Source organism: Lissotriton helveticus, chromosome 2_1 (genome assembly GCF_964261635.1).
Source record: "Lissotriton helveticus chromosome 2_1, aLisHel1.1, whole genome shotgun sequence".
NCBI classification, from domain to species: Eukaryota; Metazoa; Chordata; class Amphibia; order Caudata; family Salamandridae; genus Lissotriton; species Lissotriton helveticus.
In genome coordinates, this window is record NC_136059.1 from 168,640,501 (window position 1) to 168,654,836 (window position 14,336).

General features: G+C 44.1%; 1 protein-coding gene across 1 annotated transcript in view; it reads right to left on the reverse strand.

Moving 5' to 3' along the window:
- PHF24 (PHD finger protein 24) overlaps positions 1–14,336 on the reverse strand; it is a 440,073-nt gene that overhangs the window by 115,685 nt on the left and 310,052 nt on the right. Inside the window, exon 3 of the mRNA XM_078677234.1 lies at positions 5,546–5,731. Within this exon, the coding sequence (XP_078533360.1) occupies positions 5,546–5,731 (186 nt within the window). The remainder of the gene's footprint in view (positions 1–5,545; positions 5,732–14,336) is intronic.

Here is a 14,336-nt window from a genome sequence, read left to right on the forward strand (position 1 = left end):
GCACGCACTTTTTCTGTGGAAGCATACAACTTCTGTACAATCAAAACATCTACTATTGACTCCCGACATGTGGGCGGAGCCAAAGACCTTCTTATGGTGATTCTCACATAATTCTCTGGCGACAGCTGTGCTGTCAGGCCAGACCATAAAAATAGCAATTTTCCAGTGCTCTATATGTATGGTCACGCCTGTCTCCTTGTTCATTATGCCTCTGTCTTTGTCTCTGGCTGTCGCCTTTTCCAACGTTTATGCTTTCACCGCCTCCCATCTCCAGCCTCCACTGGTGTTGCATGGGTGTTGTAGGTTGTAATTCAAGTAATGTGAGGTAGTGTCTGACAGTGTGAGATTTGTGTACAGAGGGCCATGGTGCCACTGCAAATGTTGCACTAATGAGAGTTATTTTTCCATCCATGTAGCACCTGCGCAGTGACATCTTGATTCAGGTGCCTCATCTTGGTGGTGCACTCACACCTCAACCGGAAGTGGATGCTCCAGCAACCAGCGGGCTGAGGTCAGCCGGTGCTCCATCGTCGAGTGGACTGTGCCCTATTGTTCCTTCATCTCACCTGCACCGACGCAACCACGTGTACCGGTCCAGCCCTGCTTCTCACATGTCTACTACAGACTCTTCTGTATCTATATTTGATGGTCTCATTTCATACCTTTTCATCTTCAGTTGCTGTTGAGTTGCAACCTGAACTCCAGGCCCCATCCACCCCTGCGTGTGAATCAATTATGCGCTTATTACTCGTGATCGTGTTTCTGAAACATGCGACTCTTGTACCATATAAAAAACTGCACTGAAATGGTGACCCTTGAGTTGCTTAGACCAGCAGAGATCTGTCTCCATCCTCAAGATGCATTTTTGATCTCAGGAGTGACGTATCTCCTCTGTACGCAGGATTACCTTTAGGATCAAATAGAAACGTCCTACTCAGCTTAGTTAGTTGGGACCTGGTATGCTTACTACGTCTCGGAACCTGTGAAGGTTCCTTGTATAGCCCATCCCAATATCCATTAGGGCATAATTCTGCTAGACCTCAGTTACTTTTCAACCTTGCGGGTTCCTCATCTGGGCAAGAGGAGTCTGTCGTGGGCACCAACAGAAGCTGACGCGTTGCTGTTAATGAAGAACAAGAAAAATACCCACAGATTTTCCGATCCTACAGAGTAGCAGAAGAAGTCGATGTTAGACGGATACATTGAGATCGTGAGATCAACATGTTGGCCGGATTTCTTCTTCTATATCTATTTATGCCACTGGACTCTTAGTTTAGGAATAGCTCAAATTTTCTCTTTATGGCCAGATCACAAATTGCACTAAAAAAAAAGGTAATAGCAATTAGAGTATCTACCTTTAATTTAAATTTTGCTTCTGGGGTCGGGTATTTTCTTGACAATAATCATCATATTTATTTTGGAGTCAGTTATATTGCAAGGCAGAGGTGTATAACACCGCTTAAACTTACATTAGGACTATTTCCCATTGAGCCAACAGAGTGAATGCCTTTTAATCAACCATTTCCCCAAGTAATTCAGATCGATGCTGAAAGAAGATGGGGCCAAACATTACCCTGTCCTGCATAAATAGAAACTGATTCACAATATTTTTGCACATTTAACTTCAATTTTAGAATGCAACTGCGGTCCATCTGCAGTCGCATTTAGCTGACCTTCAATATGGGAATTGGTAAGAAGTATTCGATCATGATTACACCACCACGATTTTCCTAACAGAATTCAACAGGAGAAAACAAGCTAAATGTATTGATGAAATTATATGTTCCATAGGGAAAATATTCAAAAATTGATTCCTCATGTTATGCTTCACTCCCACTTGAAAAATTAAAAATAAGAGAAATTTAGTGGACCCAGCACATATCCCACCCTGAGGTAGCAAACTTATTAGGTGCAGTAAAATGTCGCACCTATTCCTCACTAATAGCAGTCGAGGGCTCATTGGAACATGCTGCATAGAAAATCTGTCACCCAGAGAATTTTCCACCCTATTAATTTAGAGAAAGACTTGTGAACATGGGAAAGTCCAGGACAGCGTAAGCCGTAAGGGGTCATTTGGAAGGAAGCAAACATTGACCCGGAAATGATGCTTGTCAGCTGAGGAAGAAGGTTGAAGGGACGTTTCGGATGCAATAAATTGACTCTCGTACCAGGTAGCAAATGTACAGCTATCTGCAGAGGTGTTAATGGGGTATGGTGCCTGCACCTGGCCGCACTTGTGGACAGGTGACCTGTGGGCTGTCATTGGCTGGAGTTGGGCTGACGATGAAGCTCTTCATCTTGCCCTGTGGTAAACACTTTTGGTAGTGGCCTTTAGTGGCCTTTTCTCTTTTTGTGTAGTGTTTCAGCTCCGTACACTTAGTTCTCGGACTGATACTTTTGCAGTACCAGTGAGTAACGATTGACCTATAAAGGCTCAACGTAGAGGATGTGTCCTAGATACATTTCGTTCGACCATTGAACTCCCTCATTAGCGGGTTGTTGCTAAGAAACGGAAAATGATAAAGTGTGGTGATGTCATGGACAGGCTGCACAATGACAGATCAGATACCAGAGGTACTAGGATGACTATAACTTCAGTCTCAAGTTGGCTTTTAAAGTGTCTCAGACACACCTTGTTCATTGTACAGGGTTCGCATCGGAGAGTTTCAACACAGGTACTCATAGACTGCATCCAATCAATTGTATCGTATCCAGTTTTACTAGTCTTGAAGCAAGTTCCTTGCTGACGCTGCCTTCGCCATTGCTTGCTCCAGAGCGTATGTCTGATTTGGATTTTGGGTATATTCAAGAGGAAAATGAATTAGATGACACCTTAAAACCAAGTCGTTGACCGGGCTGATGTACAACCGCTTCAACGGTATGACCAATTGTGCACTTTCACATAGAGCTGATAGAGCTGGGAAATTCTTATAATTTAGGTCTAGATATTACCCAGTATGGGTCTTTGCTCCTACTCAAGATGATGGGTTAAGGATGTTGGCGAAGAGTAAAAATACCATTTCCCAAAGGTCGCTGAACATACAGGATAAAGTGAAGGGTGTGGATACATTTTATACAAAACTAACTGGGGAGGGTATTCCTTGCACAATGGTGGCTATATGGTCCAACCACTGAAGAAAGAATGGGTTGCGATGAATATGTTCTCTAATTAGATAGAAGTAGATGATAAAAGAGGTTTAAGGGCTCTGGTACCGGATAGCAACCAAGGAGCCTTTGTAAATCTGGACAAATGAGGCAGATTTTCATTAACAAAAGTACAATAAAAATAGATACCAACAAGAGTTTGCTTTTGAGGTGATCCCAGTTGTTACTTGAATGGAAGAATGGAGCACGAAAGACCCTGGAGTGATGAGCATAAGATCTGCAAAGTAAATAACTAAAGCTGAGTCAAGAGACGCAATGGGTTTGCAGGTCCTTTGCTTAGAGGTACTGGTTCATCGGGAGGAAGCCCAAGGAGACAGATCAAGCATAGTATAATAACTTTGAGACCATTCTATTCAAGCAGATCCGCGCTTAGCCAACAGGATAAAGGCGGCATCTGCCATTTTGTGGTAGGTAGAAAGGAGCAATGGTGTGACGAGGTTATGCCAAAGAACATTGGAGCATAAAGAGTAGTTGAGAGTCAAGCATTTGGAGAGGTGGGAAACTGGCTTTTGGAATTCAGAAGAACTCTCATCTACTAATAGACAGAAAGTCCTAGACCGAGAACCTCGAATTTAGTGGGAAGGTGGATAGGAGCTGGGGGGAAGGGAGAGGGGGGCAGCTACTTATGTAAAATAGAATAGGCAATTACAGAGAGATCTGTTAGAATTGGTTGGTGGGACAGCACAAGTAGATGAGCATAGGCACACCAGGGTGGAGCGCGAGATTCCTACATCTGTTATAACTGATAGTGGATCCTGCTAGTTGGGCAAAGCAATTTTTCAATAAGACACTGGAGAAGCATCACTGAGACAAGCAAAGGCAGACCTGAATATGAAGCAGAGCTGACATGAGACTAGGCATCAATAAGGAATAGAGGGGCATATTACCAACCAATAGAGATAATTTTTGTCTCTAACTTGTTTAGAGACAAAAATTATCGCCGCAGAGCGGCGATTTTTATCGCAGATAAACCTTGCTATTAGCAAGGTTTATCGCAAATGCGATAAAAAACGGCCGCAAAGCATGAATATCGCTGAAAAGTCAGCGATATTCATGCATTATCGAGCAAATGCTCTTAGCCATGTTATCCACCTCCCATTGGATAACATGGCTAAGAACTGCTCCTGGGCAAGTGTTAGCTTTTGGAGATATTCGCGCTTAGCGCGAATATCTCCAAAAGTTGGTAATAGGAGATAGCGATGTTAGCGACTGTTTTCAGTCGCTAACATCTTGGCACGCCCACTTTGCATGTCATTAGTGATAAATATCACTGACATGCAAAGCAGGGCCCAAGATGGTCACTATCTCCTATTAGATGTCGCTAACTGGTGTTAGCGACAGCTTGGTAACAGGGAGATAATTTTATCTCCGCTTTCTTGGCTTTTAAAGCCAAAAAAGCGGAGATAAAGCCCCTTGATAATATGCCCCAGAGAAACAAAGCCTATTACAGTTATTGATATGAAGCCTGAAATCCCACAGCAATACGAATTTGTACAAAGTGCTCTACTGAAGGCACTGAACGTGAGGACTGAGGGTTTGCTAATACTGTTACTCTTACTCCTGTAGCTTCCGTGTTGGACGCAGTCTCTGGAGGGGATTTTTCAAACCAGTTAGTCACTTACAGGAGTTGTTTCAGATAGAGTTTTTAAACACTGTTATTTACGTGATGCCGAATACATACTAGTCAATGTCAAACATGCTGGATATTCTGGATTTGGCTAAAATAACCCAGTGAGGCAAATCTTTCAAATACCCCCAAGCAAGAGAGATCTGACCCAGAGGAACATAATTGTTTATGTAATTTGTAGTGATTTCGAACAAGGGTTTAAACAAAAAGGGCAGGGAAGTATTTCCCTTAGAGAAAGAGACAGTCTATTAATGAATACAGCAGATAGTCTATTTGTAGCAAGTTTGCCTGAGAGGAATTACTGAAGGGTACAGTGTCATAAACTCTGTAACCTGAAGAATGTTGAATGGATCAGAAGTTGACCGAGACTTTGGACATATCCTGTCAAATTACGTTTTAACTATCAGTATGTGGCTGGGTGACGTCTTGGTCCTGGAGAGTTATCAAACATCCTCAAGGCTATTCTAAGACAGTCATTCCTTCCTTCTCAAGATGGCCACCCTGAAAGGACCTTTTTACAATGCATTGAAAGAGTCAGTGGCCTGTACCATCAAACCTTAAAGACATGCCAATCAATTCAGAACATAATGTGCAGAGATTTGTTCTGAACTTGCCAGTTTGAGCCAGGATAGCATCATGAGATCACAGTTGTGAGGACTTTTATGATTGCAAAGACATGTCTTCTCTCAGTAGCTTGTTTTCATCCTCTGTTGCCATTAAACATTCCTCCTTCCCTCTCCCCAGTTGACTTACACAATAGTTGCAGCTCCAGCCGGTCTCAGTGTGCGCTGTTTCTGTCACCTCCAGCGTGTTATCGTCGCGCAGGTAGCCCATGCGCCGCAGGCAGCCATCATGGAACACCCGCGGGCAGACCCGGCATGGGAAGAGATGCTCCGCCGTCCACACCTCACAGATCTCACACATCTCATCGTTCGTGACCTGGAAGAGTGCAAGGTGGACAGAGGTCAGGCCAGCAAAACATAGCTCTTGACATAATATCAGCTGATCTCACAAGCACATTTTGGTCAATGCTTTCTCTGGATTTAGTGCAACCTTTATAGCATATTGTACAGGCCGCGTTGTAGGATAGGTAATGCCAGGTGTGGTCAGATCCAGAGCGTACATTTTCCTAGAAGTATAAAACAAATCTCTTTGTGAGCATTTCAAATTGTCATTTGGATAACTCTGATAATGTGAAATCTACTCTTAGAATGGACTAAAAAAATCTTCTATAGTTAGCATTAGTTACTTTTTGAAAGACACAACCTTCTATTTGTTTCAATAAAAAGTTATCCGCAAACACTTCTAAATATGGAGATGGTTTTTCCAGCTTAGGGTCTCCAAATATTTGTTGCCTCCATTTTATGTGCACAGTATGTTTAGTGGTGCTGGTCTGCAGAGGTAAAGAGGGGAAGGTCTCAACTTTATCACTGCTGTAAGAATCCGCAATGTACTTCTCTTACGATGAAAGTGTGCCTATCACAGTGTCAATGAAAATGAATTTGGGGGATAGAGCATCACTTGTGTGCTTCTCAGTGAGTTTGGAACAACATGGTGAACCTTTTTAGCACACCTATTTATTGGTCAAATAGTGTCTACACTCCGCCTGAGGTATCATAAGAATGGACGGAGTCATTCCCATCCATCATTTCAGTCTTTTTTATTTCAGCCATGTTCACATTTCTGGTTCAACGTACACTAAGTCCATGTGAAATTTTATTACATTTGTAAAACTTGTGATTTTCATGCTATCCAAAATTTTATAAATTCCACGAATTTCACAACAATGAAATTTCACACAATTTGGTTTGACAGGAGATTGGTTTGAGAAAAATATGTATTTTGGGAGCAGAGGGTGTTTCAAACTGACAGTAGGCCATGTGAATTTTTAATATAAAAAATGGCTTTACGTTCAAATATCAAACAAGATACCGCCAAGATAATTTCATAAAATGTACTAATATTTCGTGTAATTTTCACAAACTTTCATAAATGCTTGAAAATGTGACTTTGTACTGTCCTGGTGTCCTCTAATCCATTTTTATTTTACTGGACTTCAGTTACTCACATCTGGTCTGCAGCAGTGCATTTCATTAGGTGCTAAACATGTTACATAATGTTCCTCCCATCCAAACCTCTTTATACAATGCTTTCATGGCTACATTAGTTTGTCTTGTTAATGTCTGCCTTTCAGCACGGAGGCGGCACCTAGCAATGTTTTAAAGGGAACACCTTCACATAAAAGGGATTGCTTCATAGGTGAAATAGGCTTATGAAAGCCCTTTGGGCCGCTTTGAGTTTGTCTTCAACAGTGTAACACTGTGGAGGTTCATTAATCAACAGTGATTCACTATACAACATTAAAAACACTTTATCCAATATTTCTTTCCTTCTATTTCCCTGATCCTAATGCGAATTCTTCAATTTTCAGAACAGCTTTCTTCTCAGTCACATGTGAGTACCCTGAATGTCAGGCCTTACAGATTATCATTAACTCTATGAGTACTGGGTTAGATTGTGTCTTTATCCAAAAGGAAAGGCTTCCCCCCAAACAGGCACTTACTTCCAGATTGTGTGAGGATGCAAGGCTCTCTCTTCCAGGCGGAAATGCAGCTCACTATTTCTGGAGAGAACGTTTTCCCTAATGCAGGGTTTTCCTGAGGGTTATGAGGGCTCTGCTTGATATTGCTTCAACATCTTGCTGCCCTCATGGAGCATTGAGACCTAATTCACTCATACAATCATACATCCAAACGTGCCAGTGAGCAGTTATGTGGTTAAGTTATGTTACGCATATTTGTAAACAGCGTTATTGCCCGTGACGGTATCCTGACATACGCAGGTGTGCCTAGCCCTGCCTCTGGTAGGCTGGTTAACAGAAAGCCAGGTGTGATCATGGGGGTGCCGCGGGCTGGAAAATCAGGCAAGGAGGCCGGATATAGTGGGCTATGCCGGGGTTTTATTGTACACAAGGCAGAAAACAGGCAGAACAGAAAGAGTAGGATTCCAAAAAGGTGGATGGTCGGGTCCTCTTCTGGGAAGGTCGGATCCTCTTCCGGGATGGAGTCCGGTTCTTTTCCTCTGGGTCGTGTGGTGGGTCTGGCATTGGGAGGGTCCTCGGAGGGCAATAAGAGAAACAAAAAGGTACCGTTAGCCCTGTCTGAGACTCTAGAACCTGCAATCACCGTCACCCGGGTAGTGCTGGATGAAGAGAAAAGACCATGAGGAAGGGAGGTAACGAGAGGGGGGAAGAAAAGGGGTTGGAGTATAGCGAGAGTGTCGGGTGGGGACGTGTGGGGGCTTTCTACAGTGAGGGTGCTCTACAATTATACACAGTGCTCTTACCGCTACGCTTGTGACTATGAGAGATACTATACAGGATATATACAACGAGCCCCTAGCGAGCTCTATGGATGGGATTACGGGTACTCACACGGTCCGCCGCAACTCTCCAGTGAGTCGCGGCCGCTCTTCAGCCACCTCCTAGGGACTCCACCAATCCTCCGTCCAGACGTCCTCTTCGATATTCGCCTGCTCTCCGTCTTCTGCGCCAGTCCGAGTGTCCTGCCACGATGCTCCGACTGCATTCTGGTCTTCACGGTCAGGTTTTACCTGTTCTGGCGCTGCCACGGGGGAGGGACTTCCAGGGTCAGAGGGAAGTGCTTCCTGTCGATGTCGGCATCCGATTGGCTCCTGCAAGACAGAGAAGGGCGGGGGTCTGACTGTCATGGTTACTGCTCCGGGACTGTTTCCGGACACAGGGTAATGTCCGAAGGGGAAAGCTCCTGGCGAACATGAGACCGGTAGGTGCGTGAGGGGGCCCAGTCCTGGCGGTGGGAGGGGTTTTAACAGGACCGCCTCACATCAGGTCTTCAGCTTTTTGCAGAATTCAAGAAGCAAGGAGGAGTCTCTGAAATGTAGTGGGAAAACATTCAACGCTTTCGGAGGGATGCAAGGGAATGCCTGTTCTCCTGATCTTGTTCTGTGCATGCATGAGATGCATAGAGAGTATAAGTCCTACAGAGTGGAGATGTCTGGGTGGTTGGTGGTTTTCAGGTAGGTGGGGCCTACGCTGTGTAGTGCCTTGAATATGTGTGTGAGGAGTTTTGAATGGGCACATTTGTTTATCGGCAGCCAGTGGAGCTCCCATAGGTGTGATGTATTGTGAGTTCTGTGTGGGAGGTTGAGAATGAGTCTAGCTGCTCAGCTCTGGTAGGTTTGTAGTTTTCTCGTGAGTTGCTTGGTGATCCCAGTGAAGAGGATTATCCCATAGTCGAACTTGCTGCTGACTAGCACGTGTTTGTTTTTTTAGAGTTGGTTGGGAGCCATTTAAAGATCTTCCTCAGCATTTTCAGGGTGCGGAAGCAGGGTGCATTGATGGCATTGACTTGTGTGGTCATGTCCTGCTGTCAACGATTATTCAGAGGTTCCTGGTGTGGGTGCTGGAGGTGGTCGTAGGTCTGAATTTTGGTAGCCAACCAACTGAAGTCCCACTGTGAAGTGTTATTACCAAAGACCACTACTTCTGTCTTGTCAGTGTTGAAATTGAGACAATTGGCTTTCAGCCAGTTATTGGCTTCGGTCATTGAGGCGGTGAACTTGTTTCCTGTGTTGGTGGTCTTGTCCGAGAAGGAGAGAATGAGTTGCACGTCGCCTGTGTAGTAGAGCATGTTGATAAGTTGTGCGCGGATGATACTGGCCATAGGGGTCATGCATGTGTTGAAGAGGGTGGGGCTCGATACACTATGCAGATTAGTTTGCCGGCTTCTGAGGAGTAAGGTGCCAAGGTAACAGATTGTGTTCTATATGCTAAGAAGGAGCAGATCCAGTGGAGTGCGGGTCCTTGGATGCTAAAGGATGGGGTCTGAGACTATGTCAAATGGTGCTGAGAAGTCCAGGAGAATGATGACTACTGCGTCTCCCTCTGTCAAGGATAATGTGGCTGTTGTCAATGTCGGCATTGATTCTCTTTCTGTCCTGTGGTTGGGCATGAATCCAAACTACATGGCATCGAGGTGGTAGCGGTCGCGGAGGTGGTTGCAGAAGAATTGGTTGATTAGTTCTCTAAGACCTTTACTAGGGATGGTAGGAGGGAGATGGATCTGTAGTTTGAGATGCAGCAGTCAACAGTTTGTTCTCATTATGACAGTGCCACTTCAGCCTGGGATCACCTTAGCCAGGCAGCAGAAACTGCCGATAGTCGCCTGTTTTGGTCCACTGTTAACTCCCCTTTCCTTCAAGACGACAAAATCCCCCATCTTTCATCTAATGTGGGCAGTGAGGACTGGGTGAACCATTTCTCGGCGATTTTTCAAGATAACACTCTGTCGTCCAATGAGCATATGCTATGGCCTGTGGTGCCTCTTGATATCTCTCTGGGGGAGGTGGAGATTAGTATTAAAACTAGTAAGGTGGGGAAGGCTCAGGGGCCAGATGGAGTCCCGATAGATGTATACAGGGCTCAACCGCAGCTTTGGGGACCAATACTTACCTTGGCACTCAATGCTGCGGTAACCACCATGATTCCACCGACCTGGGGTGACTCTATTATTGTCCCTATTTATAAAAAGGGGGACAAAGCACTAGCACTAGCCTGTAACTACCGGCCGATTAGCCTGCTCGATTCATCAGTAAAAATCATGAGCAGAGTACTGCTTTCCAGATTAGAAGAGTGGGCAGATGAGAACGGGATTCTAGCCAATTCCCAATATGGATTCAGGAAGGGAAGAGGGACCCTAGATCAGTGCCTGAATCTAGAACTATTGATTGGCAAGTACACTAGAGCTAAGCCCGGTAATATTTATCTTTGCTTTGCTGACCTAAGCAGTGCTTTTGATTTAGTTAATCATTCACTTCTGTGGTCAGTTTTGCTAGACATGGGTGCCCCTAAAGAAATTATTTTTTTCCTTGCCAGACTATATAGCAAGTTACAAACATGTGTCCGGTATGTTGTTAGCCGGGAGTGCACTAGTAATTTTAATGTGAAACGGGGAATTAGGCAAGGGTGTGTCCTTGCGCCCCTGTTGTTCACCCTTTTTGTTAATGGGGTTGAAGCCGCCCTGAATACTGTCAAGGCTGATGCTCCACAGGTTGCCGGGGACAGTGTCCCAGTTCTGCTGTATGCAGACGACGCGGTGCTCCTGTCACCGACACCTGTTGGTCTGCAGCGTCTGATGGACAAGTTCACCGAATTTATTGGGAGCAGGAGACTGCTGATCAATAAGAAAAAACCCATACAATGACCTGTGGAACAAATGCGGGTAAAAGCCATTCCTTTTTTATAGATGGGGATAAAGTACAGCATGTGAATAGTTTCTGCTACCTGGTGGTAACTTTCACCAGTGATGGCAGCTGGGGGCAAGAACTAACGAATGTTCGAACTAAAATGAGTAAAAGTTCTTATGGCATTTTTAAATTCGCGTCTAAGCTGGGGGATAGGCGAATCAAGGATATGATGGAAATCTATAAGGCACGTAGTGTATCCATTGCCCTTTATGGGGCGGGGCTCTGGGGTTACTGCAATATTGAGCGTTTGCAGACAGAAGAAAATAACTTCCTTAAGAAATTATTGTGCCTCCCTAAATCTGCCCCAACAGAGTTGATTCACAAAGAGGTTGGGGTCTCTTACCTGAGCGAACTTGCTTCACTTAGGCCTTTGTTGCTTTACCGAGCCATTTGGCTCAAGGAAGAGACTGAGTTCAATCAAATTGTAATTAGGGACTGCCTTAGACTAGACAATTGTTTGCAGATACCATGGCTTAAATACGTTATAGATTGTTACAAAAGTATCTTTGGTATTAATTTGTTGCTAGATCACTGTCCCCTTAGAGGTCTTGCCAAACAAGACATGAAAAACTCTTTTAAGTCTTACAGAACCCATAAACGCTCAGTTGTGAGTAATTCTCTCGTTACTGTTAATACTTATAATAAATATATTGTTACTGAGGGATTCCAGATTTACCTGAGCATGGTAACAAGGCCTGCACATAGATTTGTACTGACTAGACTAAGAGTTGGAACTGCTCAAGTACTGGTGGCCTTCCCACATCCAAAAAAGCATCCGGTTGGCCCCTGCCCCTGCGATGGGCATTCGAAACAAAGCACAGTGCACTTTATGCTCATTTGCACCCTGTTTAAGAACGTTAGGATATCCTTTTTAAAACCAATATTTCTCAAGTATGGTGTTTTTAATGTGGAGGATGCAATGTGTTTGTTGTACAATTTGGACCGCCCCGACATATGTTTTTATATTGCTAGTTTTATCTGTAAATCCATGACTTTTAGGAAAAGTATGATCTTTTAATCATTGCTTGTATTTTTATTCTGTTGCATGTTGTTGTGCTTTTATGGTTACTATTCTTAATGACCGAATAAAGCTTCATGAACTGAACTGACAGTGGCACTTACACAGATCCTGGAAACTCAACTATAATTCTTAGATTCAAAGATTTACTTCTTACCTGCAGTCTTCCATGATTCAGAAGAGTGTCTCTACCTGCTTTTGAACGATACCAGGGCCTGGCATCACCCCACCCCACATGCTTAAGCATGAGTGACATGCCAGCTAGAGCTGTAAGGAAAGAATGAGCCTGGACTTTATGTTCCTAGTTAAGACTGCTTTAGGAGAATATGATGGACCAACCCGTCCACTCACCTAGCGTGGTTCCCTCCCAGACTCCAACACCACATTGACTCATGCTCTTCTTCAGAGAGAGAGAAACCAGATGAAACCACCCTTACCATTCCACTACAGCATCACAGGCCCCAGTCTCATGGCTGGGTCAGATGATCAGCTCATTGACAAGGAAGATTCCACACATGCATACTCAGGTACAAACCTATAAACAACAATAAGCATTGTAGGGACAGACCAGCTGCCACCTCAGCAACATATTCCGTAAATAAAATCAACCCCTGGCTACACTTGTGCAGCTCAAAACTGTTCATTTATAAAGCACTGCTTAGTGTTAAAAACATCATGAGATCCACTAATGCAAAAAGCACTTCTCAAAAATCAACATGGGCATATTGATGTATGAATGAATAAAAATGTGCCTAAGTGCAAACATCTGCAGACATCTGGATGTCCTGGTGATAGAGAGCGGACTTTCCAGAGACAAAGGAAAAAAGCAAAGCCTGTCAGCTGGAATTAAACGACCAGGTTTTGGGTACTTTGTGGAAAGGGTACATTGTTGGGGTCGAACTCAGCTCAGAAGGGAGCTTGTTCCAGAGGTTGAAGGCCAAAACATCTAAGGATTTGCCCCCCATCTACTCCTGACAAACCAAAGGGGGAAGTGAAGGGGTACATAGCTGACACGAGGGCTCATAAGTTTGAACCAGCGTATGAAGAAAAGCTGGACCTAGCTTTCTTTGAGCTAAGTGAAAACAAGCTATTTGAATTGAGTCCTTTTATCATGGGGAGCCAATAGAACCTCGTAGAGGAGCAGATACATGTTTCCAATGTAAAATGTGCCGAATGATGTGGGAGCCACATTTTGCATCAGAAGAGGTTTCGGTAGAAGATGTTCGGTTGTCCCTAGACAAAGCACATTAGTATAGTCCAATCATGATATAATGAGTGCATGTACCACTTCTTTGTATGAAGCATGCATAAGTATGATCAGCAGCAATCTGAGGGCACGTAGCAGGGTGAAACAGTAAGCCTTCAGATATATGAGGGCAAAAGAAGAGGTCAGAGTTAAATCTCACACCGAGATTTCTAGCTGACTTCAAAGAGACCGAGGTATCTCCAAATTCAGATGGCCTCCAAGCAATGCACCGGATGGATGGATCTTTTCTGAAGATGAGGGTTTCAGTTTTATTGGTATTAAGGTGTAAGGAATGTTCCTTCATCCAGCTGGATAAGGCGACCAGATGGGATTTGAAGGAGCTCTGAGTGAGCAAAGTGCTTTCACAAATACTGATGATGAGCTGAGTGCCGTCAGCATAAGACATTATTTAAACACCAAAGATTGGTCTAGTGTGGCCAGAGAAGACACACAGACATTAAATAGGGTGGTACGGTGTAACGAAGATGAATGGCAGGAACTCCAGACGTAGTCATTAGGTAAGTTTCATGTAGAGGTTTATTCAAGTATAGATTGAAGATGGTATATTCAAGTATAATTCAAGGCCCCACCAGGAGCAGGTTCTTAGCTGCTCAGCCCTCAGTCTCCAACTGTCTATTCACTCACAACCAGGCACACCAACATTCTGCCCTCACATCAACATTCTAACATTCCAATACACATTCATACACGCTGAGCAGCAAGACAAGGAGATCAAAGTACAACATACGGCTCAACGATGAGCCCTGGGGTACTCTGTGCTGAAGGAGGGAAGCAGAAGTAAAGAGTGGGAGAGAGACAGCTTGAGACCGGTCCCTAACAAATCAATGTATTACTTTAACTTATCACCATGCACTCCAAGACTATGCAGCCTCGGTTACAAGATAACATGAAATATGGTGTCAATTGATGGTGACAGCTTTAGGAAATAAGTGTTGCAGTGCCCCCAGAATCAAGGGTCCAGTGCAGATGTTTAG